Source organism: Guyanagaster necrorhizus, assembly GCF_019112545.1.
Source record: "Guyanagaster necrorhizus MCA 3950 unplaced genomic scaffold BT62scaffold_5, whole genome shotgun sequence".
Taxonomy (NCBI): Eukaryota; Fungi; Basidiomycota; class Agaricomycetes; order Agaricales; family Physalacriaceae; genus Guyanagaster; species Guyanagaster necrorhizus.
The window spans coordinates 189389-215904 of record NW_025064884.1 but is presented as its reverse complement, the minus strand read 5'-3'; the positions used below and the strand labels follow the sequence as shown (position 1 = coordinate 215904).

The following is a 26516-nucleotide window of genomic DNA, read 5'->3' as shown; positions in this document are numbered from 1 at the left end:
TTCTTCATTTGGCTTGATTGCAACTGTTCCAGCCTTGTCCGACAGCTAGGCAAATGATTAGGGCCGTATACTAGACTGCTTGGCGTCTCAGCTCTTGCAAATTTGGTCGACAAATACACGTCTGACTCCGATGGAATCGTGGTTTTGGCATCGGGAATGAGTCGGATTTTTCCGTAGCATGTAAATTCCATGGAAATAAATAGAGCATACTTGCCCTTGTCTTTCCTTGTGCTACGTCAAGTTCAAATGTATCTACTCCCAAGGATGGACATGGGATCGAGTTCTTCGTCATCCTCGTCCTGCACAATTTCTATGCTGTGGAATTGGACTACTGTAGATGCTTGCTTCATCTCAAGTCAATGGCACATCAGAACTGTAGGTGCGGGCACATTCGACCTTGACTTGTAAGCAGTTCCGCTCAAGAAATATGTTTGCAGGTGCCTACGTTGGGAGCTTGATCGGCGTTTTTGTTTGGGTTGTCGTCCTGGAAGCATTCCGTCGTCTCTCCAGGGAGTACGATCGTCGCATTATCATGGAATGGAAAAACTCTCGAGCCAGCGTCGAAACAGCCGCGCATGACAGCATTAAAGGACTTTCGGGACCCGATATCATGCGTTTTGGTGGTGCTAACGGAGAATTTCGGTTTGTACTTCTATGTCCCGCACTTTTTTCTCGCTCATCCTTAAAAATACTGAATAGGCCGACGCACAGCCAACAACTTATTCGTAGTATCTTCCACGCGGTTCAATTTGGCGCCGGCTACATGCTCATGTTGCTGGCCATGTACTACAACGGTGGTATTCTCTTGGTTATATTTGTGAGCACCCTTAGGATACCAACTATGATAGAACGCTGACATTGTTATAGGTTGCTACATTCGTAGGATACTTCATCTCTGGTCGTGATATGCCTGGCGGGGGCTCTCAAAGTGAAGGGGGCAAGGAATGTTGCTAGGAAGCAGCCTTGTAGAATTATAGATTACAGTAACGAAACAATTACGCGTAGTAACTTTCAAATTTAGGCCTTTTCCTCTTTCTGGAGCAGTCTGCCCTTCGTTCAGGTCTTTCATTGAATGCAATACTAAAAATACAACGCGAGTTACAAGAACAGTGGCATTGAAAAGAACTATCAACTAATTGACATAGCTGTATCTGTGGCGTCAGACAGCTGGGCTGTTGAAGCATCTCCAGCCTTTGGTCTCATGGAAAATATGATGTCTTTTATCACTTGCGCAATCAACCCGTGCTGAGCCTCGACAGCGATCTTCGTGCTGTAAAGAAATTAGCGATAGGACTTTCAAATCGCGCGCGTTCGTACCTGTCTTTGACACTCTTAGCGAGCTGGTTGTCTTCTTTCTTCTTCTCTTCTTTCTCTTTCTGTGATAATCTCAGTGAAATACGGCAACCACTCACGAAGATAGTTTACCTTGCTTGCACTGCCCTCCTTGTCTCGCATGACGGGAATGGGCGCACGCGTGCTGGTGACAGAAGTTTGGGCTTTAGACAACTTCTGGTGCAAATCCGATAGCTGTGAGACAGCATATGCCCGATTCTGTTGAATGGAGGTCCGAAAAGATGAATTTACAGCATGCGGGGAAGTTCATACCGAGATCAGAGGGCTCTGGCTCAATGTATTTACCCAGTACTTGTTCCACAGCAATCCCAGCAACTCGTTATCTAATGTCGACTTGAATATTTCCACGTCTATCTGGTAGTATTGATTTGCATGTACGCCAAAATCTTCAATCTTGCTCAAGGGGATAGATTGATATTCGGACGAGCTGGTGTTTGCGGGTTTGTAGTTTTCGGGATATGTGCGGAATGCACCAATATCCACTTTGCCGGCAGAAATTGTTCGGTTCGGGTCAATCTGCCGTAGAAAATTATAAGATAGAGTCAGCAATATGATCACTAGACTTACAACGACAGCAACGAAAGGATCTTGATACTTCTGGTTGTTCATCTGAGTATTGACGTCGATACCCGACAGCCAACATCCATAACCTGGATGAGAATGATACCATCCAATGGCATGCTCAGGTCTCTGAGCCTATTCTGTGTAAGACGATGTAATCACCGATCTAATATGATACGCACCTTGCTGCTGCCCTCTGTATACTCTACCATGTACTCATTAGCTTCGTTAGCTGCGTTGACACGCGTTTCTGTGCCCTGCACTGGCAACGCAAAGGAGTCCATGATGACAATTGAGTTCCCGACAACTTTGCCTTGCATTAGCCCCATAATCTCGTGTGGCACACCGGAGCGTGCATGTATGACCTGCAGGAGTTTTCAGCAGTGATAGTAGGATCGTATGACAGAAAACGTGCCATTTTTATTAATGCTACAGCCGAAATCTTGCACGACTTGAAGAAATGGGGGCTGCATGTCGCTTAATGAGAGATCGATACGGCAAAAAAGTTAGGCATACTCTTTCGACCAGGGCGACTCTTGGTCAATCCGCCTAGCTTCGTCAGCATCAAACTTGTATATTGAATCCTGAGGTGATATCTCCAGAATGCTGTTCGTTAGAGAGAATGTCTTCAGCGCCGTTCTCGACGACGACATGGCAGAAGGACATGAACGATGAAGGGAGCAGGAGTGTCACACGCGTGACAACTCGTTTCTGACCACGTCTAAAGCAAGTAGCAGAGCAAGTACTAGAGCAAGTACTCCCTACCTCTACATTGCAATATCTATACTCTGCTACACACGCGTGAATTCGAATATATCTTCACGCTCTCAGAGCGTGACCTTTGCTGAATCACAAGGACTCGGCAAAAGATGACCACGACCATCGACATCCTTGCACCCTAAACAGACTCGAAAATTGCTATTCAACGTAAATCTCGTCCCATAGTTTGTTCCGCGACCAAGATATCTCTACCTGTTGCTGAAGAGTATCCATCTGATACCTTCAACAACGTCAGAAGTCAGGATATTCTTCATGGAACGGGACGCAAATGGCGGTCTACGCGCAGCCATATCAGGAGGTCCTAAAGGATACGTCAGCGGGCCAGCCAATGGAAAAAGGAAAGACACCAACTGACGAAAAGCAGCTGAGGATTTCTGCTTTTCCTTTAATGCCCTTTCCATCTCTTCAAACACGCTCAACGCCACGTTACTCTTTCTCTCTACGTTCTCTGTAGGCAACATGATGATGCTCGGAGGCCACTCGTGTTCGGGAACCCCCATACTGAGGAGGGTATTTCTTAATGCAACGACATTCTTCTTGTACGCCATCATGGATTCCTCGTAAAGGTCGTATACACAGATGGCACAGCCTGACATACAGCACTCTAAATGGATGCAGATTAGACACGACATAAGGCCCGTAAACGCACGCACCATCCGATTCGGGAGCTCGCGGTAGCTCTGGTACAACTAATCCTCTAAAAGTGTTCTGTTGCTTCTTCTTCCCAGTTTTCTCTGCTACGATAAGCAATGAACCCGATAGTTCGTCCAGATCTCCCTGTAAGGTCTGTTTCTGACGAAGCGATTTTTCTAAGCGTGCGTATCGAGCGGACAGGTTTTGACCATGTCCAGTTGCTCTCTGCCGACCTGTTGCACTTGACAAGTATCGAAGAAGTGCTATGGCTGGACATCGATGTCTAGGCAGGCAGGAAAGAAGGTACGTATACATGGATACATGGTGGAGGAAAGGTTAAGCATCCGTCGGCTTATTCGGACCACGGAGAAACCGGTCCGAGGCATTACGAATTGCAAATTCATAGAATATTAAGTACACATTTTCTCTAGTCTTTCAAATCCACCACTATCGGTCTAAACCCAGGTCCCCCAAAAGGAGTTCTTCCCTTTGGTCCCCACGAATGTCTCCCCATGGGCCAGTTCGCCGCATTAACAAATACCGTACGATCTCCACCCTTAGAAAGATTATATGGTTCAGGAAGGTCCACGCCATCATCCATGTAATCGTCAGCATCGTCAATATATTCTCCTTCCAAATCGTTCTCAGGTTGAACATCAGGCGTCTCTGTAGATCCGGAAGACCATTCATGCACGTACGCGCCATGTCCTTCATGTATGTGGCCAAAAAGGTGAATCCGTGGTCGAAGGTAAGGCAGTCGATTGGTGAGATCCCGGCATCCTGCACGAATACAGCTGCTTGTGAGATCGAAGATTCCCAGAGGAGGCCCATGAGTAAGTCTGCAAGCATGGTAAATATTACGAATCATAAGGAACAGATAAGACGCCTGCAAGATGTCAGTCTTGGGAAACTGCGATATCAAGCCTAGAGAAAGAACGTCGGTTTGCTAGAGATAAAGAAGAAACCGGGATCACGTTTTCCATCTCGGCGATCATAGTTGAAGGCCCAATCGCAGAACTCTGGAGACCACTTGAGTGTTATCAGAGACACGAAGTCGAATTGGAAGAAGATAAACAACTAACGGGAGATCCATAGACACTCCAGGCTCTTCCACCATCTTTTGCTTGGAAAATGTGTGACTCGTCTTGCAGGTAAAAAATCCCTGCTTCCGTCGCTTTAGGGCCTTTGAGAAGCTCGAAGATGGGTTTGAGATTCTGAAAGGGTCAGATTGAAAAATTGGCGTGGTGATATAAACCCACCTCCGGCTTCATGTGCCAACCCTGATAGTTTCTCTCATACCAGTCATCATGCCGGTCAAGAGTAAGATCATGATTTCCTGCAATAATACTTCCGTGACATGAGTGAGGGGGGGAAGCAGTGAGAACCGCCGAGTGGCACTCACACCTTTGTCCTGTGAGGCAAAGAGCGGATCCACTCCATGGTCTTCTCGAATTCTTTCAAGGTGCCCGTATTAGTGAGATCACCACTATGAATGAGAACGTCCCCCCATGGGACGTCAAAGGTATGCGAATGGGTATCACTTATGCAAACGAAACGAGTCCATTCATCGGAAGGCGGAGGTGGAAGCTGAAAGGGACTGTCATATTCCACATAGACGACCTCGGTATCCGATTCGAGAACTACAGCGCCCAAATGATTTTCCATGATTGGAACGCTGGAACGCTGACTTGCAGGGGGCGAAAAGGTGTCCGTGTCCCTTTGATGATTGCTTGCCGGAGGCGTGCATTTGATCTTTTGATGGCAACGATCGGAGATCGAAAATCCAACTCAGGGGCTCGTCGGCTTCGGCTGCCGATCCACGACTTGCAACGTTGAAGTCGAAAGTGATCAGCTCTGAAGTGGTGGCGGAGCGTGATTCATGCTGGTCCAGGAAGCCCATGACTGTCTTCTTGATTACTTACCATACACAATGAACTTTTCTATAAATCCAGAAGCCCTTGAAGATGGGGTTCAGGACCACTGGTGCTCTTCTCTCCTCTGTGTCCTAGTATACCAGTCCTTCAGCCTTATGAAGAGGTCTTTCTACTGTCTCGTCACTCTCCTCGGCCTTGCTCAGTCTCTGTCTCTGGGGCGAGATCGTAACGATGGCATTCATCTTGCTGTTGGACCGCACTGCGGCACCCTCAATGGCAACGTTTCCGATATCAACGCTGGAGTAAATCCTTTTCACTTCAAGACCGTTGTTTCATTTGGGGTTCGTTAAAAGTGTCATTTCGCTGAAAACTGGAAGTGACTCTGCCTTAGGACTCCTACACAGACGGCGGCGTCGACGACGGCTCTCCTCTTGCTCCAGCTGTGATCATCCCACCAAGTGTGCTTGCAGGCGGCAGATCCACAGACGGTCCTGTGTGGGTTGAATGGGTCGCTAATGCTACAGGGGCTAAACTGATGGATTATGCTGTAAGAACCTCAATGAATGTCTCGTGCCAACCTGCCTGACGCCTTCAAATCAAGCAATCCGGTGCATGTATCGACCTCGCGCTCTGGCCGAGTAATCCTCGCAAGGTCGACTTTCTAGGGCAAAGTCAGGGCTATTTTCCTCTTTTTGCACGCGACTGTTAATGTCCTTGCAGTGTCAATATTCCTCAATCAATCGAATGAGTTGGATCCAGACACAACTCTGTACAGTATCTTTTTTGGCATAAAGTTAGTCTTTCCTCAGTTTCGCCGTGCATCACCAACTGACACGAGTTCATAGTGACTACATTGCCTCCTTAAGTACGTGCTCGCTTATTTCTCTCCGGTGCTGATAGTGACCTGCTGCACAGTTGATGGTGATCACATGCAAGAAGCTGCACAAGTACTCCTCGACCAGATTACGATTTTGTCCAGTGCTCCTACCAATGGCCGCTCGTTCATGGTTCTAGATGTATACGGCCGAGGCACGCATACTCCCTCCGGAGAGGCATTCAAGCAGACCATTTATAATGGTCTAAGCGATTTTCACACTGGTTCTGATAAGTTAAATGTGGCGTACGTGGATTTTTCCCGGATCTGGGATGGCGTTCTCGGAACGACTCCAGGATACGAGGCATTCGGATACACGAGTACGGATGACTGTGTCGACTGCTCTGAAGATTGTGACGCCTATGGGTGGTGTTTGGATCCGGCGCACTATTTCTACTGGATTTCGGGGCAAGTAAATATTTCTATCGCCTTTTTCATGCAACTGAGAGAGTCATCCAGGCATCCGTCTAATGAGACTATGCGGATTATGGCGGATTATGTCCATGAGGTTCTGACGGAATGCCAGGTAGCTTGATACATTACCACGAACTGAAGAAGTGTACATTCTCGGACAATAATGACGGTTTTCAGAAATAAACCGGTGGCGGTGTTTCCAGATTGATCGTGTCTGCCTTGGCCGTTTCCTCTCAACATGTGTACAGTAATTCCTCTGATTCAAACCCGAGTACTTAAACCCAGTTCATAAATTTGACGTGGAAATCCATTATTAGCCAAGTGTAGGTAGGGATGTTTCCTTTTTCCTACCATCGGAAACACGTTGAAATTGCTATTAATAGGTGCTCGAGGACTACTGGCCGGCTATTCTTATAATCTGATCGAAACGTTGTCGAAGTGTGGAACTCTGGGGACCTTCGCAAGGGTTCTGTTGCAAGATACAAAATGGACATCGAAGTGACATTCATACATATGACCAAATACGAGCATGAGATTCATCAATGGTGCTCTTCGGTCCCATGCGCCTGGCTATCTCAACTGCATGGCCTAATTGGAAAGCTGCATTACTATCTCGTTGCTCTACTTGGTATCGCATCGACTTTCTCAGATGGCCCCATCCTGATGAATGAATCTGGTAATGATGTTCGTCTCGCGATATCGCCGCGCTGCGGCCTTCTTTCTGAGGTTGTATCCGACGTCAACACCGGCATTAATATTGGTGCAATTAAGACGATCGTTTCATTCGGCGTTCGTATAGTTTCTATATTACGACCCCGAACCCGGTATTCTGATGTCCGGGCTAGGATTCCTATACTGACGGCGGAAATGACGATGGTTCTCCTCTTGAACCTGCCGTTCTCATCCCGCCGAGTGTTCTTGCTGGCGGTCGATCGACAAATGGACCGGTGTGGATTGAAAGACTCGCTAACAAAAGTGAAGCCGTTCTTATGAGCTACGCAGTAAGAAGCTGGTTTTTTTTTATATTCAATATGTTTCTGATTTACGTGTCAGCAATGGGGAGCGTGTATCGACTTGTCTATTTGGCCCAGTAACCCCCGAAAAGTTGATTTCATAGGACAGAGTAAGGCCCTTATCTTCTTCCGACACGCCTTATGTTTAAATTGCTTGTCAGTGTCAACATTTCTTAATCAAGCTCAAGAATTAGACCCGGAAACCACACTCTATAGCCTCTTTTTTGGAATCAAGTACGTAGTTTTACACCTATTTTCAGCTCGCTAGTCATTCGCCTTGATCTGACAAGCGTTGATAGTGACTTTGGTGACTCAAAGGGTAAGCCTTAGGGCTGGTGCACTTAATCCCTTGTACTTATACATTATTCTTAGTGGACGGAGACCACTTGGATGATGCGGCTGAGGCATTATTGGACCAAATAGACATTCTATCAAGCCCACCTATCAACGGCCACCATTTCATGATATCGGATGTCTACGGGCAAGGAGAGCATGCGGATCGCGGCGAACGCTTCAAACAAATCATTTACGACGGCTTATATGACTTTCATGTGGGAGAAAAACATCTGGATGTAGCCTATGTGGATTTTGGTCGCATATGGGACGGTGTGCTCGGAGAAACGCCTGGATATGAGGCATTTGGATTCACAAGTACAGAACAGTGCACGGAGTGCTACGAGAACTGCGATGAGAATGGATGGTGCGATGACCCTGATCATCATTTCTATTGGATCCCTGGGTATGAAGTTGTAAACATCTTGAGTTGCTGTGGTATTGACGATATTTGATAGGCATCCATCCAAGGAAACGCATCGAATCATGGCAGATTACGTCCATGAAGTCTTCACGTTATGTCGTATCTCTTGATCTGTGTATCAGTTCCTGTATTTTATTATACGAATGCAGTGTGGTGCTGCTTGAACTGGTTCGTACTCTTTACGCAGTCTGAGGGAGTGATCATGATCCTCATCAGGATGTCCTTGTCCGACGTCCCGAAGTTGTCGAAGTGGAAGAACACCTAACAGGTAAGCGATAATACCTCGCTTTCTTTAAACGTCGCTTCTTTCTTCAAGTTTCACCATGACCTTAGTGCTGTACCTGGCCATGACTCCCCTGACATAATACCCGATTGTTGCTGTCGCAAATACACAATACTACCGCAGAGGGGAGCCTCTCGGCAATTTCGATTCAGCAGGTCTAGACCAGCGAGCCTGTAAAGTACTTTTAGGTGCGGTAGGTTCTCAAAGAGTTCCTCTCGTATATCCATTACTTCTCAGCGCCCGCCGACGTCAGCGATATTCATTGAACCTTATCTGTCCCCCGTCGCACTCTCTGTTGGTCTTACAAAATTACCGACTCGTCTCTGTGTTTTTCTGGTTCTTCTTGGCTTTCATGTTTATGTATCTGGTCATCACACCACTTTTCAGTCATAATTATTCCCCGACGCCTATGGGAAGATGAACAAGAAAGCTAAAAACAACTGGTGAGTCATGGGCTTGGTCTTTGTTCAGAGTAGGTGTAACAAGGAAGGTGCATCGTTTCACAGGCTCATGTAATTTCGTTAGCTTTAAGTTGCTTGAGACTGAAAGATATAAGAAAGGATCCAACTTATGGGTTGTCTGAGGAAAGAATTGAGATCTTCACTTGTACTTCCAGTGGGTTCGTGAGGCCGAATAATTTGTGGCGTAGTATACCTGACGCTGTTTATTGAGGCGAGCGTACGTCACCTTTGAGTTTGAGTCTTCTATCCATTATTAACATTGATTGACTGTTCTTTCGACTTCTTTTCCAGGAGCAGATTCTTTTTAAATATCCACTGACGCTATACACCATCCTTCTTTTTGGGTATTCTCTCCGTAGTTGCTAGTTGCTACTAATGCAAAGGCTTCTTCGGGTTCCTGGACAAACAAACCAGACTGGCAGGACTTGCAGTTATTAATGGCTTGTGCCTATTGAGCACCCTTTTTGTCGTGCGACGATGGAGGCATATAGTTGGTGTTCCTTCGGACTTCGCGAATTCTGATTATGATTATTCACGACTTATTGAACAGTCATATAACCTTGAAAAACCCTGTATTCAGTGCGGAATGATGCTCCAGTCACTTACCTCCGCGTAGTTGCGGGAGGTGATATAGTTCATATGCTGTGGTTCGCGTCTATGCTATCCGGAAGAGATTTACCAAGCAGCCAATTCCGTGAAGGGAAATATTTGCTAGTAGCTTCCCGGGAATGGTGCTACATCACCGTCTGGAGGTCGATATTCAAGTTCGGACATTGTTCTTGTTATTACGGGACCATTAATTAGCCATATATTTCGTTCCTTGCTGAGAATCCATAACGATAAACCTTAGGTCGAAAAAAGAGTGAAGAAACAAACTGGTATTCCCGCATGCACGACTCCGTACTGTAGTGTCGTCAAAAATATTCATCCGCTGAAAGATGAAACGCGCTTGAACGATATCCCAAGGCTTGGGTCAATGACGGACGCCACGGTCAGGTCGCGTGGACGAAGATCCGTAGCTTCGCAATCGCTCGGCAAGCACCGGATCTATCATACCCCACCCTTTCCGTTGGTTGGCAAAATTGCCAGCGGTAGGGAGCGCCTTGGTCACCTAGTCGCGCATTCCCAAGTCTTGTTTAGCTCATACATATGCACCTTGCACCCTGTGCAAATGAGTTCAAATGTCTCCGGTCAGCGAGATTCAAAGAACATTGACTATGTCCTCCGGTCTGGTCTTGCCGGTGGGATTGCGGGTTGCGTCGTGCGTACTCGTCGTGCATCCTGATCTTTCGTTCTTATCCCTATTCGTGGCAGGCAAAGACTGTGGTCGCTCCTCTTGATAGGGTGAAGATTCTTTTTCAAGCGTCCAATCCTGATTTCCAGCAATATGCAGGTAAGCGGGTGGAATAGCTGTATTCCGCGCTTTTTACATCTTCTTTCTAGGTTCCTGGAGTGGGGCATATCGTGCGGGCACTAAAATATTCCATGATTCTGGTATACGGGGTCTCTTCCAAGGGCATTCGGCGACGTTGTTGCGTGTTTTTCCTTATGCTGCCATCAAATTTATGGCGTACGAGCAGATACACAACGTGAGCTCACCTGCCATCCTTCTCGCCGACGCACCTCGAATGAACTACTCATACATAGCTTCTAATGCCGACGAGACGAGACGAGACGAACTTTCGCAGATTTTCAGCGGGCGCCATATCAGGTTTTTGTATTCAGAACGTTCTTTTCGACTTTCGTCATTAATGCATCTTGGGCAGGGTTAATATCCGTTTTCTTTACATATCCTTTGGAGGTTACCCGCGTGCGCATGGCTTTCCAAACAGATCCGCCTTCGCAACCTATACAGCGGATTCGCCCATCCTTGGTCCAAGCGGTGCATCATATGTATTATGAAACTGCGTCAATACCAAAAACCACGGCCACCATCAGCCCGACAAGAACTCTCTTCACTCGTTTCCCCATTCTCAAATTTTATCGCGGGTTTACCGCGACTATCGTCGGTATGATACCCTATGCAGGAATGACCTTTCTCTGTTGGGGATACTTGCGCGCCTGTTTTGTTCCCCAAAGCTCGCCGAAGAAGGCTACACCGGGTGCTGACCTTACTGTAGGCGCCGTTTCGGGGGCGACGGCCCAAACACTTTCTTATCCACTTGAAGTCATTCGGAGGCGGATGCAAGTAGGTGGGGTCACTCGGCCTGATCGCTGGCTTCGGTGGGGAGAGACAATGTCCTCCATCTGGAGGACCAGTGGATGGAGGGGATTCTATGTGGGACTGAGTATAGGCTATTTAAAAATTGTGCCTATGACGGCGGTAAGCTTTGCCGTATGGCAAGAAGGGAAACGATTGCTGGACGTCTAATTATGGAAGGCTCAAAGTATGTCTTTGGACTTCTATCAATATGTTTGAGTGCTTATTAATCTTTCCTAGGGTTTGTATACTAATAGACATCATGTATTTGAAGGCAAATTACTGGAACAACCGATCACTCATCACGGCTCTCATCTCAGTAACCCTTGCGCAACTATTCTTTCGGAAACGAGCCCGGCGCCTTATACACCGGTCAGATGTTGGCGCTTGTTTTCCGACGCCAATGTTGCCATATGGAGAGTGCCTTACCGATGATACTTGATCCTAGACCATCCTAGACGCCCAGTGCTGGCAATAAGTTATATGTAGGTACTTATCGTGTTAGTGGTCTGCTCTGAATCCAGGAACACATTGACAGAGATCGGTACCGTGGCGCGGAACGGGTGATATGTTTCAACGACAATGCATTATCGTACTTCATTTTTCGTGGCCGCTTGAGAACTCTATTTGACCTTATCAAGACCACGTTATTCTGTCCTTTTATTCCACCGGTCCCGGGGCCGCCAGCTGAAAAGCACGGGATAGAGAGAGCGCGGCGTATTTTCAAATAATAAGGTTAAGAAATTCCAAAGGCGAAATTGGCGATCACGAGGTGTTGACTGGATGGGAAATGTTGCGCCGCAAAACATCGAGGTCGCCAGCAAGTAGACCGCGAGAACGAAGAAACAGATTAGGATTACGTCGGGCGAGAGCGATAGATCACGCCGCCCATTTCGAACAATTGTCCATAAAATGGAGGACGCAAAACAGGTTTACATGTAAGACATGAGGAAACCCGGTGTTTGATATGTCCGGGAAAATGAGCGAGTGAATAGCCGTGTGGAATGTAAGGCACAAGTCGATAACGTCAAGAGTGACAGTGATATCCTCAACGCATTATATACGAACAATAGCGCTGGTGCGATATTCTACTAGATAATATCTTGGTTGATAGCCGATTATGTTGTTGTCGCTGATAATCCGGACCTGCCAGGGCCGTATTTTGAAGGCCGAGGGAGACCGGCTGGTGGGGGGAACATGATCCTCTTGGATGAGCCAATGGGCTGAGAACGATACGTGTGAACCGGTGGGGACTTGGGAATCCGGTTGGATCGTGCAATCAATTCATCGAATATGCAGAAGATGTCGATGGACTCGTGTTGCGAGTTGTTATGCAAAGTAGATGGTTACTGGAGCGAGGTACGGGAAGAGCAGTGCAAACATTGCCACGAACGAACGCGCATGGCGTTACTGCGCTCGACATAGCACGGTATGCCAGGACCGTACTTTGCGCTCATAGAAATAGGAAATCAAAAGATCAGAGAAATGCTGAAAACGGGTGATAGTGATATTGTGCCAAATTATTTTATAGAAATTGAATGCTGGCGGTAATAACCAGGAATGGGCAAGCGAGGAAGGATAGCCATTTTTGGAGTGGGACTTTGTCGGTCCATTCTTGGAAGACCATTCATTCATTTACGGCTTACCAGAGCGGCTTACCCAGATCTTATCGTCGACGACGTGCACGGAGATGTGATATCGGACTCCACCCTTCCTTTCTTCGTTCCCTCCTCCATCTCGTCCTCGACGTCGTCCAGCGTCCTCTGCTCACTGCCAGCACGGCGTCCACAACTTCTTCAAGCTGTCACAACATCCATCACCATCATTTCACCTGCAACGTGCATACAACCACTTAGCGCCGTCTACCACCACCATCCTCGTCCCTATCCTTGACGATGCCTGTCCCGATTCCCGTTCCCTTGCGCACCAATGCCAATATGCGCCTTGAGGCAAAGTACAATGTCATCACAGAGTGCAAGTTTTCTCCTCTTTATGTTTCACTTTTGTCTTGTTGCTCATCATTTCCAGTCCCCAGCTTCGACTTGCATTCCGCTGCGGCGACGGGCAATATGGGTCTCGTGGAGTACGCTCTGGCTCGTGGGCAGCCAATCAACTCCGTTCTCGATGGTGTTCTTCCGCTTCACGCTGCTTGTGCGGGGGGGAATGAGCAGGTCGTCAAGCTTTTGATTGAACATGGTGCGGACGTCAATGCCCCAAGGTATGTGATCCGTTATATTGCATTAGTCTCCGTCGACTGACTCCTCTGTGCCAATCAGGCTACCGCGCCGATATTCAAATGAGAAAAATCGAGATGCCTCCGCTCCCATCGTCGGTACTTCTGGGTCCACGCCTCTCCATTTTGCAGCTGCCAACGGCAACACCAACATCGTTACCACCTTGTTGCTCAAAGGAGCTCACCCCGACCGCTCTGACAAGCACGGTGTTACAGCAGAAATGCTTGCACGTCAAAATGGCTGGTTGGAGTGCGCTGAGGTTCTGAAGACATGGATGCAAAATAAAGATAAAGATCTTTTGGAGCGTGAGGTCCATGGTGTCGCCGAGAGCAGTCGGTCGGGGCGGGATAGACAAGGCTCCTTTGGCACCGACATTGACGCCCTCATAAGCTCTCGCAGACGCATCAACGTGAAACGTTCCATGGACACTGCTCTCAGCATGCTTAAAGTGTCTTCTTCGGGTCTATCTGACACATATCACAGGCAAACGCCTGATTCTTCGTCGATGCCCCCTTCTCCCATACAACCGGGCGAATACTCCCATTCTTTTGATGGTGGGCGCCGCTACAGTCCCAGTCACAGTCCCAGTCCCAGTCCCATCGAACCTGGCTCTCGACGTCCATCACTGCCATATATATATCAATCTCATCCTACTGGTTCTTCGCGACGCCACAAATCTCCAACACCAAGCAAAGGGCCTCCCAGCCCTCGGCGGCCTCGCTCCGCCGGCACGGGGGCAGAGAACTCGGATGCCAATTTGCCGAGAAGCGGCAAGAGGCTGGGTACCAAGTATTCTTTGATGAACATATTCAAGAAGAACCAAGCGGGGGAGTCTACATCGTCATTTGAACGCATACCATCACAGCCAGCTTCGATCGCATCAATCTCAAATTTAGCTATAGCCTCAGTTTCGATCACCAGCACCCCAAGATCTATCCTTCCGTCCTCGTCGCCTTCTGGCGGTGATATGCCTACATCGGGCTCTCCTTTCTCAGTTAATGAGCGCCGTTTCCGCATGGGCAGTGATGCCTCCCTTACTCGTCCTTCAATAACACACACTCACCAACGAGGTTCACCTTCCCTCAGTCCCCAGCTTCCTGCACCATCCGCAATTGACCTACATAACGCACTAGCTCATCACCAGCAAAACATGACCAGAGATCGTGCCGGTTCAGCAAGCAGTGCTAATCGTTCTGAACCGCCGGGCCTGGGCCTCACCTTCGAAACCAGTTCAGGTGAGGTGTCGGGTAGTCCGGCTTCAAGAGGCATATTGCGCACCAGAGCGTCGTCGCAGCTTGGTCATTCAAGACAGCGTTCAGGCTCCGCCAACCGAAGCGGCACAGTCTTTGACGACGTCGTGGTTATTCCTGGATCGGAAGATCGACCTCCCAGTACTCAGGGAAAGACAACAAGGCCTAGTATCTTGCGAGCACATAACCGCAGCCCGTCCTCGGGGCAAAGCAGTGGTCTTCCTTCGAGTCTCAGAGCACTCCGATTTGATTCTTCATCCAGCAATGGTAGGGAGGGAAGTCCATCATTGCGTGGAAGTAACAGTACGAACTCTTTGGTCAGATTCGTCGACAGAGTCGGAGATGTGCCCATACGACCGGGCAGTTCAGCGTCTTCGCATGATAAAACCAAAGAATCACTTCCTGATTCAGCACCCCCTACCATGACCGACTTTCCGAATTTCTCCCCAAGAAGCGATCATCAAGTAGATGACGACGAGCAAGATTATGGTCGAACGTACGACCATCCCTCACTGAAGTCTGAGATCCAGACCAGGGAACGAGATGGCTCAACGGCCTCTATATCGAGTACAGAGTTCCCATTCAGCATCAATCGTCCACCGCCTGACCCGTTGGAAGAGGTCGCCAAACGTTCATCTGAGGATAGTCGTGATAGAGGTGACTCTGTCAGCAGCACGAGTACTAATCCAAATTTGAGTACGAGCGGCACGACGAGCGGCAGCGGGGACAGCGCTACGGCTACGCCTCCCTTAGATCCAAGCTATCTGGAGACAGGGTCAGAAGGGGAGCTGAAGGTTTTCGTTGATGAGCCACGGGATGAATTCGATCGCTCTTTAGGGGACAGTGACTCGCCTGGTCTCGATATGCTGGAGTGTGGGGCTTGCTCGCCGTTAGAAATCGATCTTAGTTCCATATCCTCGCATGCGCAGGCAGAGGCGCTCGTCCAACGGGCTCAGCGGGATATCTTGGAGATGGTGCAAGAAGAAGATCATGATACGACTTCCAAGATGCCACTGAGTGCGAGGTTGGCTGCGTACGGGGAAAGTCTGGCTTTGGAGAGAAGGTTAAGAGAGCAAAAGGAAGGAGATGATCCCTTGAGCAGTCTGAATCCTACCTCCGTGAAATCCAGATCCTTCGTGAATCGACAACGTAGTATGGAAGGTAGCCTGGCCTCAACACCTGTGCGGTCCAGATTCCGGCGCCCACATACCAGTGATGGTACATCTTCAAACGAAAGTGAGTTTGACGTCTAGCTATCTCGTATGACTTGTTTTTAAAATTAATTTTCAGGCATTCCTACCTCTACGCACAGTCTTGAAGGTTCTAGAGCGAAGCACCACACATCTCGGTCTGCTTCAACTGTGGAAGCCTTTGCATCTAATGCGTCACCTGCCCGATTGCCTGCTGGATCCATGTATAAACAGCCTATACCCCTTGCTAATATCGTACCTCGTAACCAGGAACAACTCAGTCGCGTCAGCTCCTTCGATGGTGCTGACACCGATATTGAGCTTGGACCTGCGCTGTTCCGCGTGTCTACTGCACCCCATCCCCTTCTCCCGTCGTCCGTACCAAAGGCAAAACGCGAACAAGCTCGTCATCTCGCAAGTGCGAACAAACTAACAAGGATGGGGTTCTCACGTAGCGATACGGTGGCCAAGTCGCCTCCTTCGAGTAAACGTTTTGGTGGACTGAAGAAGTCGTTGATGCAAACTTTTAAAGGAAAGCAATGATTGCCCACTCATCGTATATATCATGGTTCATTTTTCTCCTATCGTTCTCTGTAACAACAATCGTCTTTTCATCTTGTGTATCGGTTGCTGTATCCGCTCAAGTCTTCATCTCCACATCGTCTGTGCCCGCCCTGCATTGTTATCGGTTCATTATATTCTTCTCCTTTGTACCTCTTGTATGATTTTCAACACACCCCTCGCATATTTTGTTGCTTCATCAGGTTTCTTGAGTCCAATCCTATATATTAGTTGTCAGCAACTGTAGGCTCAATTTAAGAAGCCCTCGACGTGAGTGCCCCAACTCACAAAGTTACCTTTGGAGCCTGAAGGTGTAGATTTTACTGAACATGATAATGGCATTTTTTTGGGAAGTCAAATGCCTATGTAAGTGAATGTCTAATGTATTCGTACTGATCATAACTTATGAATACAAAGAAATCGTCTGCATGAAGTAATATACAGTGTGATTGAGTGAAGTCATACTCTTCCATGTTCCGTTTCGTGATTACTGAATGAAAGAAAATGATGCGATACAGTGGCAGGTAAAAGAAAGAATTATGAAGAAGAGAAGCCGATGTATTACTCGCAGACGATTCCGCCACCGCTGACTAGCGACGCGAAGACACCTTTGCGCTCCATGAGTTGCTCAAAAGTACCCTGCTCCGCAATCTTGCCATCATCGATGACCAGTATACGATCGCATGTCTTCATAACGGGAAGCTTATGGGTGACCATAACAGTCGTGCGACCAATTTTGGCATGACGTATTGTTTCGAGAACCGCGGCTTGATTGGCAGGATCCAAAGACGAGGTGCATTCATCAAGGATGAGGATTTTTGAGGGCCTCGCGAGCGCTCGTGCAATCTGCAACCGCTGCGCCTGCCCCCCTGATATGAGGGATGCATTCTCACCAACCATGGTCTCATATCCATGAGGAAGCGACATGATGAAGTCATGAACGTGAGCCGCCCGTGCAGCGACGCGGGTATCATGATCAGAAAGCGATTTGTTTCCATATGCGATGTTCTCGGAGATGGTGGCGTCGAAGAGGTTGGGATTTTGGCTAACGACAGAAATATGCTCCCGCAAGTATTCAACGTCTGTGGAGCGAAGTTCGTCCAAGCCAGCCCATATCGTGCCTGACTTTGGTTCATAGAGCCGCTGAAGCAGCGCAGCAATGGTTGACTTGCCCGAGCCCGACGCACCCACGATGGCAACGCATTCGCCGTCCCGGATTTCCATATTGATGCCTTCGAGTACCAGAGCGTCAGGACGTTCAGGATAAGCGAAGCTAACATTATTGAAGCTGACTGTCCCATTCAAGGACGGTCGTAAGATGCCGCGAGACTCGTCTGTGTCGGTGGAAAGATTCAACAACTGGTTGAAATCCCGGGTAGCATTGGTAGCCTTGGCAATTTTCTCGGCTGAAAATGGATGTCAGACTACCTTCCATGAAAAAAGGGATAACCTACTGAAAGCCATCAACTGGGAACCAATTGAAACGGTGAACACGACCATGTTCAGTACTTCTAACATTTGCAGATAGGTGTAGATGTCCTTCACTATAAGGACGGCCCCAACGTAGAAGAGAAGGGCTTCGGCCAAATAGATCAGACCACTCGCCACACCATGCGTACATCCTTCGACAAAGGCGCCCTTTACTCCCGTAGAAAGTGCACGCTCCGCTGCGTTATCGAAGCTCCTACGAAACACGCTTTCGAACGCCATTGCACGAATACCACGAATATTAGTAATAGCCTATTTCAGAGAAATCAGATATCTATTCAATTCTAGAATTGACGTCAAAGAATTTACCTCATAGTAGCCTTTCGAAACATCTTCTCGGGCCCGTTTATTGCGTAACTCGCAATTCGCCACAAGCTTGGCTTGGAGGGCCATTGCTCCCGCAAAGACAGGAGCAATAGCACAGCCGGCGAGGGTCATTTGCCACCCGCGCACCAACGCCCATAGAAAACCTACGGTAAGCATGGCACTGACTACGACAAACTGAGCGATGACAATAGCAATAAGCGTCCGCGCGTCGTCACCATCCTTCATCAAAACTTGCACAATCCGAGCGGCACTGTTCTCTGTTTTGTCAAACCACTTCTTGTCCTGCTTCAAGATAGTACGGAAAGCGACGTTCCGGATGCGCGTAATCCAGATCATGGAGCAGGTCTCCATAATAAAGTACTTCAAACCTATGAGAAGACCGTCGATAGCCGCAATGCTTAGAACGATGGCGCCGAAGGTGTTGATGACGGAAGTATTTTGGGCCCCGTTAGAAACTTCAAAGAATAGCCGAGAAAGAACGAAGGAGAAAATGGGTGTGACAGTGCCGCTCAGCAAGCAGATGATAAGACCAAATGCGGCGAGGGGCTTGTAGGGCACCGTCGGGTAGACGTCCTTCATCATACCCCAAAACGAATGAGATCGTTCCTTATCGGAAGACACTCCTTGACCTTTTTCAGACGCAAAAGACGAATATTTCTCCACTTTGATATCCACTGCTGGATCCAACTCCTGCATGTCGGCCAGAGTCGCCCTCCGTCGGCTAACGCGAGAACGTCCGGTCGACCTGCGCCTCGCCACAATAGAATCATCCTTCTTGATCAACATGGAAGTCACCGAATGGTGTGAGAATGTTGGCGAGGTTGGTGTGAATTGAAGACTATATCGACGGGTATGAGTAGTGAGAATCTGCGAAGGGGGTGGTGGAAACGCAGGGATAACTTGAACGCTGGAAGGTCGTCTTCGTCTCTGCTCTGCGTGCTGGGCTGTGAATGCGTTGGCAGGAACGAAGCGGCTTAGGCGTTGAGACTCTCGAGACCGAACGACAGCGTGGCGGAAAGGCGTAGGTCCGCTGCCTTTCGACGTCAAGTCGGCGACCACGTCAAACATCCAGTGGCCGAGGATGGCGCTGTTGTGGATTGTCGGCATCAGAGTGGTTCGGGCGTACGAAAACGGTTGAGAACTTTCTTCAGAGACTAGGTCGTCCTCCTCATCGTCCTCCGTTGTCCCTAGTTTTTCTGTACGCTCCTCATCGTCAACTGTTGACACAGCCGCATTTGCTTGGGAGTCCATCATCGCCTTAAATTCACCTTCAGATCGCTCAAGGTCAGCGCGATAGCCTTGCTCAATAACAGTGCCATTCTTCAAGACATAGACGAAGTCCTTTGACGTGATCTGCGACAGATCATGGGTGATGACAATAGTTGTTCTGTTTTCCCGCCATTGCTTGATAGCTTCGAATACCAGGACACGAGACGTGGGATCCAAGGCAGAAGTGGCTTCATCTGACAATAAAAAATAAGAACATGATAGGACCCGAATGTTGGGTAAAATCTTACCGAGAATTAGAACGGAAGGATTCCTTAATTGCGCGCGCGCAATAGCCAGCCTTTGTTTCTGACCACCGCTCAAGTTTGCACCTCCATTACCCAGCTTTGTTTCATACCCATCAGGTAGATCACGGATGAAATCGTGGATCATAGCAGCCTGGCAAGCCTGTTCCACCTCTGCTCTTGTCGCGTCTTCCGGCTTTCTCCCGGACTCGCTTCCTGCAAGGCCCATGGCGACATTATCATGGACACTCATGTCAAACAAGATGCAGTTTTGGGAAACGACAGATATGTGTTCAGTCGTCCAGTTGTCGTCCAGGTACGCAACATCTTGGTCATCGAGCTCGATTTGTCCGCTCTGAGGCTTGTACAACCTGAGCAGAAGGGACGAAATGGTCGACTTTCCGGACCCGGAGCCACCTACGACGAAAGTGGTTTCTGAAGCGGGAAGATAGATGGAGACATCTTGCAAGACTAATACGGAGGGTCGAGAGGGATACGCGAATGTCACATTATGGAGCGCTATCTCACCATGACACTTCGACGGTATAATTCCGCGCAAGTGCATTGACCTTGCTGTACGACCGCGGAAAATCGATGCACGGCAATGGTACGATGGAGATACGGGGGACAGAGCACCCGTCTCTTCTGGGGAAGAGTCAGCGAGCGCGAGCAGGGAAACCATAGCAAATTTTCCCTTTGTCAAGGTGATAAACTGGGGAATGGACATCTGTAAACTGCTTGTGGCGATTAAGCAAGCCCAAAAGACTGCCATAACATCCCCTGGTGCGACCTTGCCTTGCTTTACTAGTTTCGATCCAAACCAAAAGGCTTGCACGAACATGGACATCATGACGAATTGCGACAGGCCTGACGTGAGACCCCAGACTGCAACGAGTTTTTTGTCGGCGACCTTGACGCGATCAAGAACGGTGCTTAAGGAGGCGTATTCCTGAGCTGCTGCATTAAACGCCTTGACGGTGGCGATTGCAGACACGGCACGGTCAATAAGGGTGGCTGCGACGGACTCCTGGGATCGTTCGATCGCAAGGAGAGGACCAGCGACTGCTTGGGAGAAGGCCTGCACCAGGACAAGCGCAGGGACAGAGGCGAGAATGACGAGGGTGAGTGCCCACGAACGTGAAAAGGCAAGAACGAGGCATGTTATGCAGGTTGTTGTATACTGGATAATTCTTCCGGAGGCAAGAGATGAAGCCATACGAACTTCGTCAGTTTCCCTAGTTAATGGTAAATAGCCGAATAAGGCCATAATCAGCGCATACGGACCTGGTGAATTTAGCCATGAGTCCTCCAGCCCCAACTGGACCTTGTTCGTTATCTACAGACTGAACAGCGCCCTCTGAACCCATTTTCGTATCAAACCATGTCATGTGCTTCGATGTTACGGCTGTATAGACGTGCCTCCGAAGATTCATGACGTTATGTTCACCTGTAGAAATCCACAGGCCAGAAGTAAGACTTCCTAAGGCTAATGAACCGATGGCCAGGCCAATCAGCTCGAGTGAACCTATCCCGACATCGTGCATGAGGGTATCCTTGGCATCCTGAGAAGGATTCGACGTTGGATAGGTGGCAAACGCATTGAAAACCTGACCAATGGCGACTGTCATAAATGGTGCAATTCCGCCTGAGATGAGCGAGGAAATGATAGCCGGAAAAAGGAGGCAAAAACGGCGGCGAGGAGCTATGAGAGAGAATAGTGTTCGAAGAGAGGGTGGCGGTGGTGGATTCACAGCAATATTGGTAATAGGAGATGCTGGAATAGGTTTCTCGTAGGTAGAAGTAGTCAGTGAGTCACTGTAATCATGCTTGACATCGTCGTCGGAATAGATAGAGGCGCGGGGCGACGGGTCGAGCTCATAAGCCAGCTCATGGGACGCGATGGTGTCGACCATCAGCGACGTCGGTCGACGCATTGATGGTGGTATAAGGGAAAGGACGGGGGACACAAAGGTGGCTCGCCATTTTCTTTTGTCTTGTCGAACGGGGTAGCAGACAATGGACGTTTCTGGTCACGTGCACCGACAGACAATAAAGCAGCAGACAATAAAGCGTTTCCTTTTTGGGATAGGGGTACGCTACAAAGTGCTCTTCCAATTGTTTTCTGCCTACGCCACGCGTCAACGTGCAAACGGCTAAATAATTTTTTATTCACAAGTCACCGCGTTATAATCGCTGGACCGTCGGGTCGGGAATTCAGCCTAGAATATAATATCCTAAGTAATAGAATCGTACTTGGTGCTTTCTCTGCAGCATCAAATTTCAGGAGGATTCGCCTGGCTGTTAAGTTACATACAAATTCTGGTCTTGTTCTTAAGCAAACCTCAAGTTCGAAGACGAGTCATTACCCTGAACACACCTTTTGTTTGGCTTCTTTCTGAATGTTTTTGTATACAATGAAAATAAACATTTCTATTACATTTCTCGTCTAGTCATCGATCCATCGCCGAGGCAAATTTAAGTTCTTACTCGTCAAGACAGCCCGCTTAGCACAGTACAACGAAAACCCGTTTGCTCATCCAATTCCATGCTAATGCTGATACCATACATATTATAAACTTAATAACCTACAATACCTGTGCGAATTAGAGGAAGTCCGGCTCTTCAATAAAGATAGATTCCACGTTGTGCCACTCTCCCTCCTCACCATTCAATCTCTCCTTCCAAACCCTTTCCCTCTGAACCCAGTATTCCAGATTATCACCTGACATAGAAGGCGCCCAGACTCTTTCACCGGTGTCTCTATCCGTGGTCGCCGTGAACCACCTAGGCTGGTGCTGAGGCAGCCTTCCATCTTCTCTGGCCTTCCGTGTAGCCCTTTGTTTATCTTCCTGTTCCGACTTGAGCCCATTAGCAAGCTCGTATTTCCCGAGCTCAAATGCCCGCTGGTCAACTCGCAGCCGACAGTCTGTTGGGCACAAATAAGGCTTCAGTGTTTCTTCTGGACAATCGTTGAGAGTTATGGCGAACGGCGTGAGGTTGAATGGCGATCCAGGAGGCTTTTCAGAGTTTCTCCATAACAGAATATATTCTCTAGTCGCGGGCGAATTGGTACCACCGATGAAAGTATCGGGTTGCAAAACTCCGGTACCGACGCCCGCTTCCCGCGCTATTAGTTGGCTGTTCCATCGACCAGCAATTTCATATCTAATCTTGCCTTTCGAATCGATGACATGTCCAGAAATCTCATACGCATCCCTTCCGCGCCAACCTCGGGGCTTGAACGTCAATACACAGCGGTCCTTAGTTCGATGATTAACGACCTGTGGATGGCACATACATTTGAGTTGTAAATAATTTGTATGGATCTGAATAGCACCCACGTTCATTTCCCCGTAATGATCGATCGTAGGCGATCCCAGAATAAATCCAGACACATTTGTAGTGACCTTTTTCCAGCTATAGTGCTCCAGGACCTTGCCGGTTTGTGTCATGCCCTTTGCCTTCGGGTATCCGACACCAAGTTCTGGAGACAAAGCTAGCTCAGCATGCGCAACGCCAGTTGGCCTAATCTCGAACGACTTCCCCATGAACTTGTTTTGAGCATCGACCTAATTCCAAACACACTGTCATTTATCACACCCGGCATATAAACAAGTCAAATACCTCGCCATAATAATGCCAATAAGGAGACTCCGAATAGCAAGCCGAGATAGGCGGATGGTGGCTTACTTGTTCAGACATGTATCGATATTCCTTATCGAATCGAACATATTCGAATGTCTCGCTCTGCACGCATTGAACACCATGAAATATATCAACAGTGTGAACTCACAAGCATAGGGTTGAAAGGCTTAGCAATGCGACCGATGGTGGAAGAATAGTTTGACATGGCAAAAGCCGCCACATAGGCAATCCGCAGTAATGGATCTTGCTCGCGGGCAGCAACATCAACTGCAATCTGAGAGTCAGTGGGATCCAAATGTTACAGACTGATCGTGTACTCACGGCACTCTGAAAACTCCATGTCTTCCGCCTACATTATATTCAAACCATTAACGAAGAAGGTAGAAATGGCAACATTACAAGGACGTACCATCCGTTGTAACATACTTGTTGGCTCGTTGAAGAAGACCGGAAAACTGATTTTGGTCAAGTCCTTCCCGATGCTGTGTTTGAGCACAGACCAAAGACTCGTGTTCGGGCGCTCATCCTTCAAGCTGAGCGAAATACGAAAATTTTTATATCCGGCATAGGGCGCAGTTAGGTCGACAGGCAAGGCTACTTCCGGATGTGTTGGACTGGCGAGGAATTCCGGTATTACCAGGTTGGGTATATTGTTCGACTCGATCGCATCAAAAAATTCGTCCTCGTCATCAGTGTCCAAGGCACTGTTATCCTCTATCGTTGCTGTAGGATTAGCAGCATCATCGGTTTCCGAACGTTGAGCTAAATGTGTTGGGTGCGAGGTTTCGGCCGTGCCTGTATCCTGCAAGTGGGGAGAAGGCGAAAACAGCTGAAAAGGTTCTGGAGCGGGTTTTGGACTTTTTTCAATAACAGATGGGTAAGGAGCGAGGAAAGATTGGTGCTGTTTCACTGTCCCGGACTCGGTCGCGTCAAAAAAGCGGCTGCCGCGCCTTCTACTTCGGATACGCAACTCTTTCTCGAGACTCTCCCCTTCTTTAACGACGGTAGCAAAGCTCTCTTCCCACAAAGTTGATTTGTCTCGCTCCTTCTGCAGCTGTTTTCGGAACCACTCTTCTCGAACTTTGACCATCTGTATGTATTCATCCAGCATGCCCTGTACTATGGAAATGGAATCTTTTAATGCGTTTCGCAAATCGCTAGTCCGTTGAGATGCGTCAGAGTGAAGAACGAGGTTGGACAGTAGCTGTGACGTCAACTCCATCTGTGCTGACGCTGAGTTGCCGTGCAGTTCAAAACTGGAGTCAAACGGTACTGTCTTTCTAATGGATTCCGAAGCAGAGGATTCGTCATTGTCCATATCCTCGTACCCCCGTTCGTTCATTTGAAAATTGGGACTTCCCCTGTGAGAACTTGCCAGAGACTGCGACTCGCCCTCGTTCCAGTTACTGTGTTTGGTGCTTTCGTTTCGGGTATGAGCTGTGACAGATTTTGGGATGACGCTATTGGCATCGCTCTCGCCGCTCCTTCGACCTTCGTTGTCATGCTTGTGCCACTCGATGCTCTTAGAAATTGTTTGCGTCCAGCGGGATGCTTCGACAGGATGGTTTGCCTTCAGGTACCATTTCTGAACACCCGACTGGTGTCCACGGGAAGGTGTAGAATGCACCTCGAAACGCAGGCGGTCGATTGTGGATATTCTGAGAATAGCAGTCTTCATAGATATGGAGCCACGACTAGCGACGTTTTCATCTTCTTGATGTCGATAGTCTACGTTACGAAGTATTAAGGCAGGAAAGACCAAGATATGGCAGATCACATACATGACAAAACCCCATTTTGCAAGATAAACCACCGAGTATTGTAGCCTTTAGCAACATTCGTGTACTTGTTGAGATAGCCCTTCAGAACAGGAGGCTCGGTAGATGAGGGAGTCTGAATTAAGCTGCTATCATGATTCGCGACTGCACGTTACAATTAGCCCCAGTTCTCCCGATGCAAAACACGAACATACACTGTCGCAGAAACACACGAACGCGGTCATCTTTTCCAGTTCCCTCATATGCCATCTTTCCCCGTCGATTCCGTACAAAGACATCTGCTCCAGACCTGACAGCCAGCTCAATGAGGCGTAAATCCTTGCGCCTTGCGGCCTCGTGGAGCAACGATACGCCGGAGTCATCATCAAGGTAAGAAAGGTTCACGAAGCGCACTCGAGGAGACTCGAGCAGCTTAAGAAGCACCGAAGAGGGTGGAGTAGACAGAGGAGACATTATGTAGCTGTGCAAGAGTGAACGATAAGACGCATTAAGAAATGAGCGTGAATCTGGAAACCGCTCGTCAATTCACCAAAGGCATGAGTACAAGCTGAATAACCTTCAATGACGCGAATAACCTCACGTCCTTTCGCCACGTCTGTGCAAGTCTTCCCATTGACGTCTGGGAGGCTGTCATCTATGCCTTCCTGCTCCAGTAAAAGATTGACAATGTCAACACGCCCTAAGGACGATGCCAAATGCAACGCAGTTGTTCCAGAACCTGGAGGGTGGACACCATTGGGAGAAATTGCTCGATGAGACAATAATAAGGCTACGGTTGCAACTACGACAGGTAAGGATACTTGCGATTCTCGTACAATAGTGATAACACACCAGAACCGCACCTCACTGCAAGATGCAGCGCCGCTGCACCTGTATCGAAGTTTTGCTCAGCTGATTTCCGTTTGTCCTTGCCAATCTCGGCGAGAAATGGGTGGATTAATGCTGGGTCACCTGCAAGCCATCGGTCAGTGTTGAGAGTCACAAGAGGATGATGTATACGGCTACCGCTACGAAGAGCTGACAAAAGTTTTACTTGGTAGAGTGGCTCTTCGACGCCTGCAAAAGTATGAAGGGGTGATCACAAACGGCAGAGGTCAAGTGAAACATACTGTTGCTGCTACTGCTGCTACTTGTGCCTTGGTTGGAAAACATTACTGAGGGCTTGGTGGAGAGGGAAGGAGAAGACAGTGCGTCTTCGTGTCAGTAGTGCGCCAGATCGAAGGCAACGAGGAAGTCAAGGAAAGGAGGGAAGTCGAGGATGAGGCACAGCCGGAAACTGCTCAATTTGGACTAGTGCTATTTAATTCATCAGATATTTTCTGTCAAATA

The 26516-nt window shown here is 48.4% G+C and overlaps 9 protein-coding genes across 9 annotated transcripts; 5 read left to right on the top strand and 4 right to left on the bottom strand.

Annotated features, from left to right (window-relative positions):
* Positions 1 to 85: 85 nt before the first annotated feature.
* Positions 86 to 1277, top strand: BT62DRAFT_591934 (Ctr-domain-containing protein). Its single transcript, XM_043181535.1, has 4 exons — positions 86 to 379; positions 438 to 642; positions 700 to 817; positions 868 to 1277. Exons 1-4 carry the CDS (start codon positions 190 to 192, stop codon positions 952 to 954), a joined length of 600 nt encoding a protein of 199 aa, XP_043043065.1. The 5' UTR covers positions 86 to 189; the 3' UTR covers positions 955 to 1277.
* Positions 1004 to 2605, bottom strand: BT62DRAFT_1073006 (Mov34-domain-containing protein). The gene is made up of 8 exons (XM_043178910.1): positions 2431 to 2605; positions 2330 to 2381; positions 2097 to 2279; positions 1921 to 2049; positions 1606 to 1869; positions 1426 to 1551; positions 1318 to 1376; positions 1004 to 1270 (listed from the first exon to the last, which is right to left on the bottom strand). The coding sequence occupies exons 1-8, from the start codon at positions 2565 to 2567 to the stop codon at positions 1129 to 1131; spliced, it is 1092 nt and encodes a 363-aa protein (XP_043043064.1). The 5' UTR covers positions 2568 to 2605; the 3' UTR covers positions 1004 to 1128.
* A 1149-nt stretch (positions 2606 to 3754) lies between these two features.
* BT62DRAFT_962939 (Metallo-dependent phosphatase) lies at positions 3755 to 5067 on the bottom strand (the record flags this gene model as incomplete). The annotated part of the gene is made up of 7 exons (XM_043188660.1): positions 4730 to 5067; positions 4587 to 4674; positions 4410 to 4541; positions 4302 to 4356; positions 4212 to 4251; positions 3983 to 4166; positions 3755 to 3883 (listed from the first exon to the last, which is right to left on the bottom strand). Exons 1-7 carry the CDS (start codon positions 4990 to 4992, stop codon positions 3755 to 3757), a joined length of 891 nt encoding a protein of 296 aa, XP_043043063.1. The 5' UTR covers positions 4993 to 5067.
* Positions 5068 to 5157: 90 nt separating this feature from the next.
* BT62DRAFT_985151 (uncharacterized protein) lies at positions 5158 to 6727 on the top strand. The gene is made up of 7 exons (XM_043189917.1): positions 5158 to 5542; positions 5593 to 5748; positions 5803 to 5872; positions 5922 to 5994; positions 6047 to 6066; positions 6117 to 6483; positions 6535 to 6727. Exons 1-7 carry the CDS (start codon positions 5207 to 5209, stop codon positions 6608 to 6610), a joined length of 1098 nt encoding a protein of 365 aa, XP_043043062.1. The 5' UTR covers positions 5158 to 5206; the 3' UTR covers positions 6611 to 6727.
* Positions 6728 to 6734: 7 nt separating this feature from the next.
* On the top strand, positions 6735 to 7952 carry BT62DRAFT_591788 (uncharacterized protein). The gene is made up of 6 exons (XM_043181533.1): positions 6735 to 6812; positions 6929 to 7278; positions 7335 to 7490; positions 7543 to 7612; positions 7664 to 7821; positions 7875 to 7952. Exons 2-5 carry the CDS (start codon positions 6976 to 6978, stop codon positions 7768 to 7770), a joined length of 636 nt encoding a protein of 211 aa, XP_043043061.1. The 5' UTR covers positions 6735 to 6812; positions 6929 to 6975; the 3' UTR covers positions 7771 to 7821; positions 7875 to 7952.
* A 2222-nt stretch (positions 7953 to 10174) lies between these two features.
* BT62DRAFT_885940 (mitochondrial carrier) lies at positions 10175 to 11374 on the top strand (the record flags this gene model as incomplete). The annotated part of the gene is made up of 5 exons (XM_043182858.1): positions 10175 to 10264; positions 10318 to 10396; positions 10447 to 10592; positions 10651 to 10714; positions 10770 to 11374. 5 exons carry the CDS (start codon positions 10175 to 10177, stop codon positions 11372 to 11374), a joined length of 984 nt encoding a protein of 327 aa, XP_043043060.1.
* Positions 11375 to 12857: 1483 nt separating this feature from the next.
* BT62DRAFT_991743 (uncharacterized protein) lies at positions 12858 to 16784 on the top strand. The gene is made up of 4 exons (XM_043190297.1): positions 12858 to 13177; positions 13232 to 13421; positions 13480 to 15923; positions 15978 to 16784. Exons 1-4 carry the CDS (start codon positions 13099 to 13101, stop codon positions 16418 to 16420), a joined length of 3156 nt encoding a protein of 1051 aa, XP_043043059.1. The 5' UTR covers positions 12858 to 13098; the 3' UTR covers positions 16421 to 16784.
* BT62DRAFT_962931 (P-loop containing nucleoside triphosphate hydrolase protein) lies at positions 16735 to 21782 on the bottom strand. The gene is made up of 5 exons (XM_043188659.1): positions 21049 to 21782; positions 19771 to 20999; positions 18236 to 19716; positions 17893 to 18178; positions 16735 to 17844 (listed from the first exon to the last, which is right to left on the bottom strand). Exons 1-5 carry the CDS (start codon positions 21696 to 21698, stop codon positions 17000 to 17002), a joined length of 4491 nt encoding a protein of 1496 aa, XP_043043058.1. The 5' UTR covers positions 21699 to 21782; the 3' UTR covers positions 16735 to 16999.
* Positions 21783 to 22282: 500 nt separating this feature from the next.
* On the bottom strand, positions 22283 to 26452 carry BT62DRAFT_985148 (uncharacterized protein). Its single transcript, XM_043189916.1, has 12 exons — positions 26297 to 26452; positions 26193 to 26243; positions 26019 to 26138; positions 25744 to 25968; positions 25382 to 25693; positions 25191 to 25331; positions 23819 to 25137; positions 23731 to 23758; positions 23558 to 23676; positions 23389 to 23511; positions 23106 to 23333; positions 22283 to 23045 (listed from the first exon to the last, which is right to left on the bottom strand). Exons 1-12 carry the CDS (start codon positions 26337 to 26339, stop codon positions 22368 to 22370), a joined length of 3387 nt encoding a protein of 1128 aa, XP_043043057.1. The 5' UTR covers positions 26340 to 26452; the 3' UTR covers positions 22283 to 22367.
* Positions 26453 to 26516: the final 64 nt, after the last annotated feature.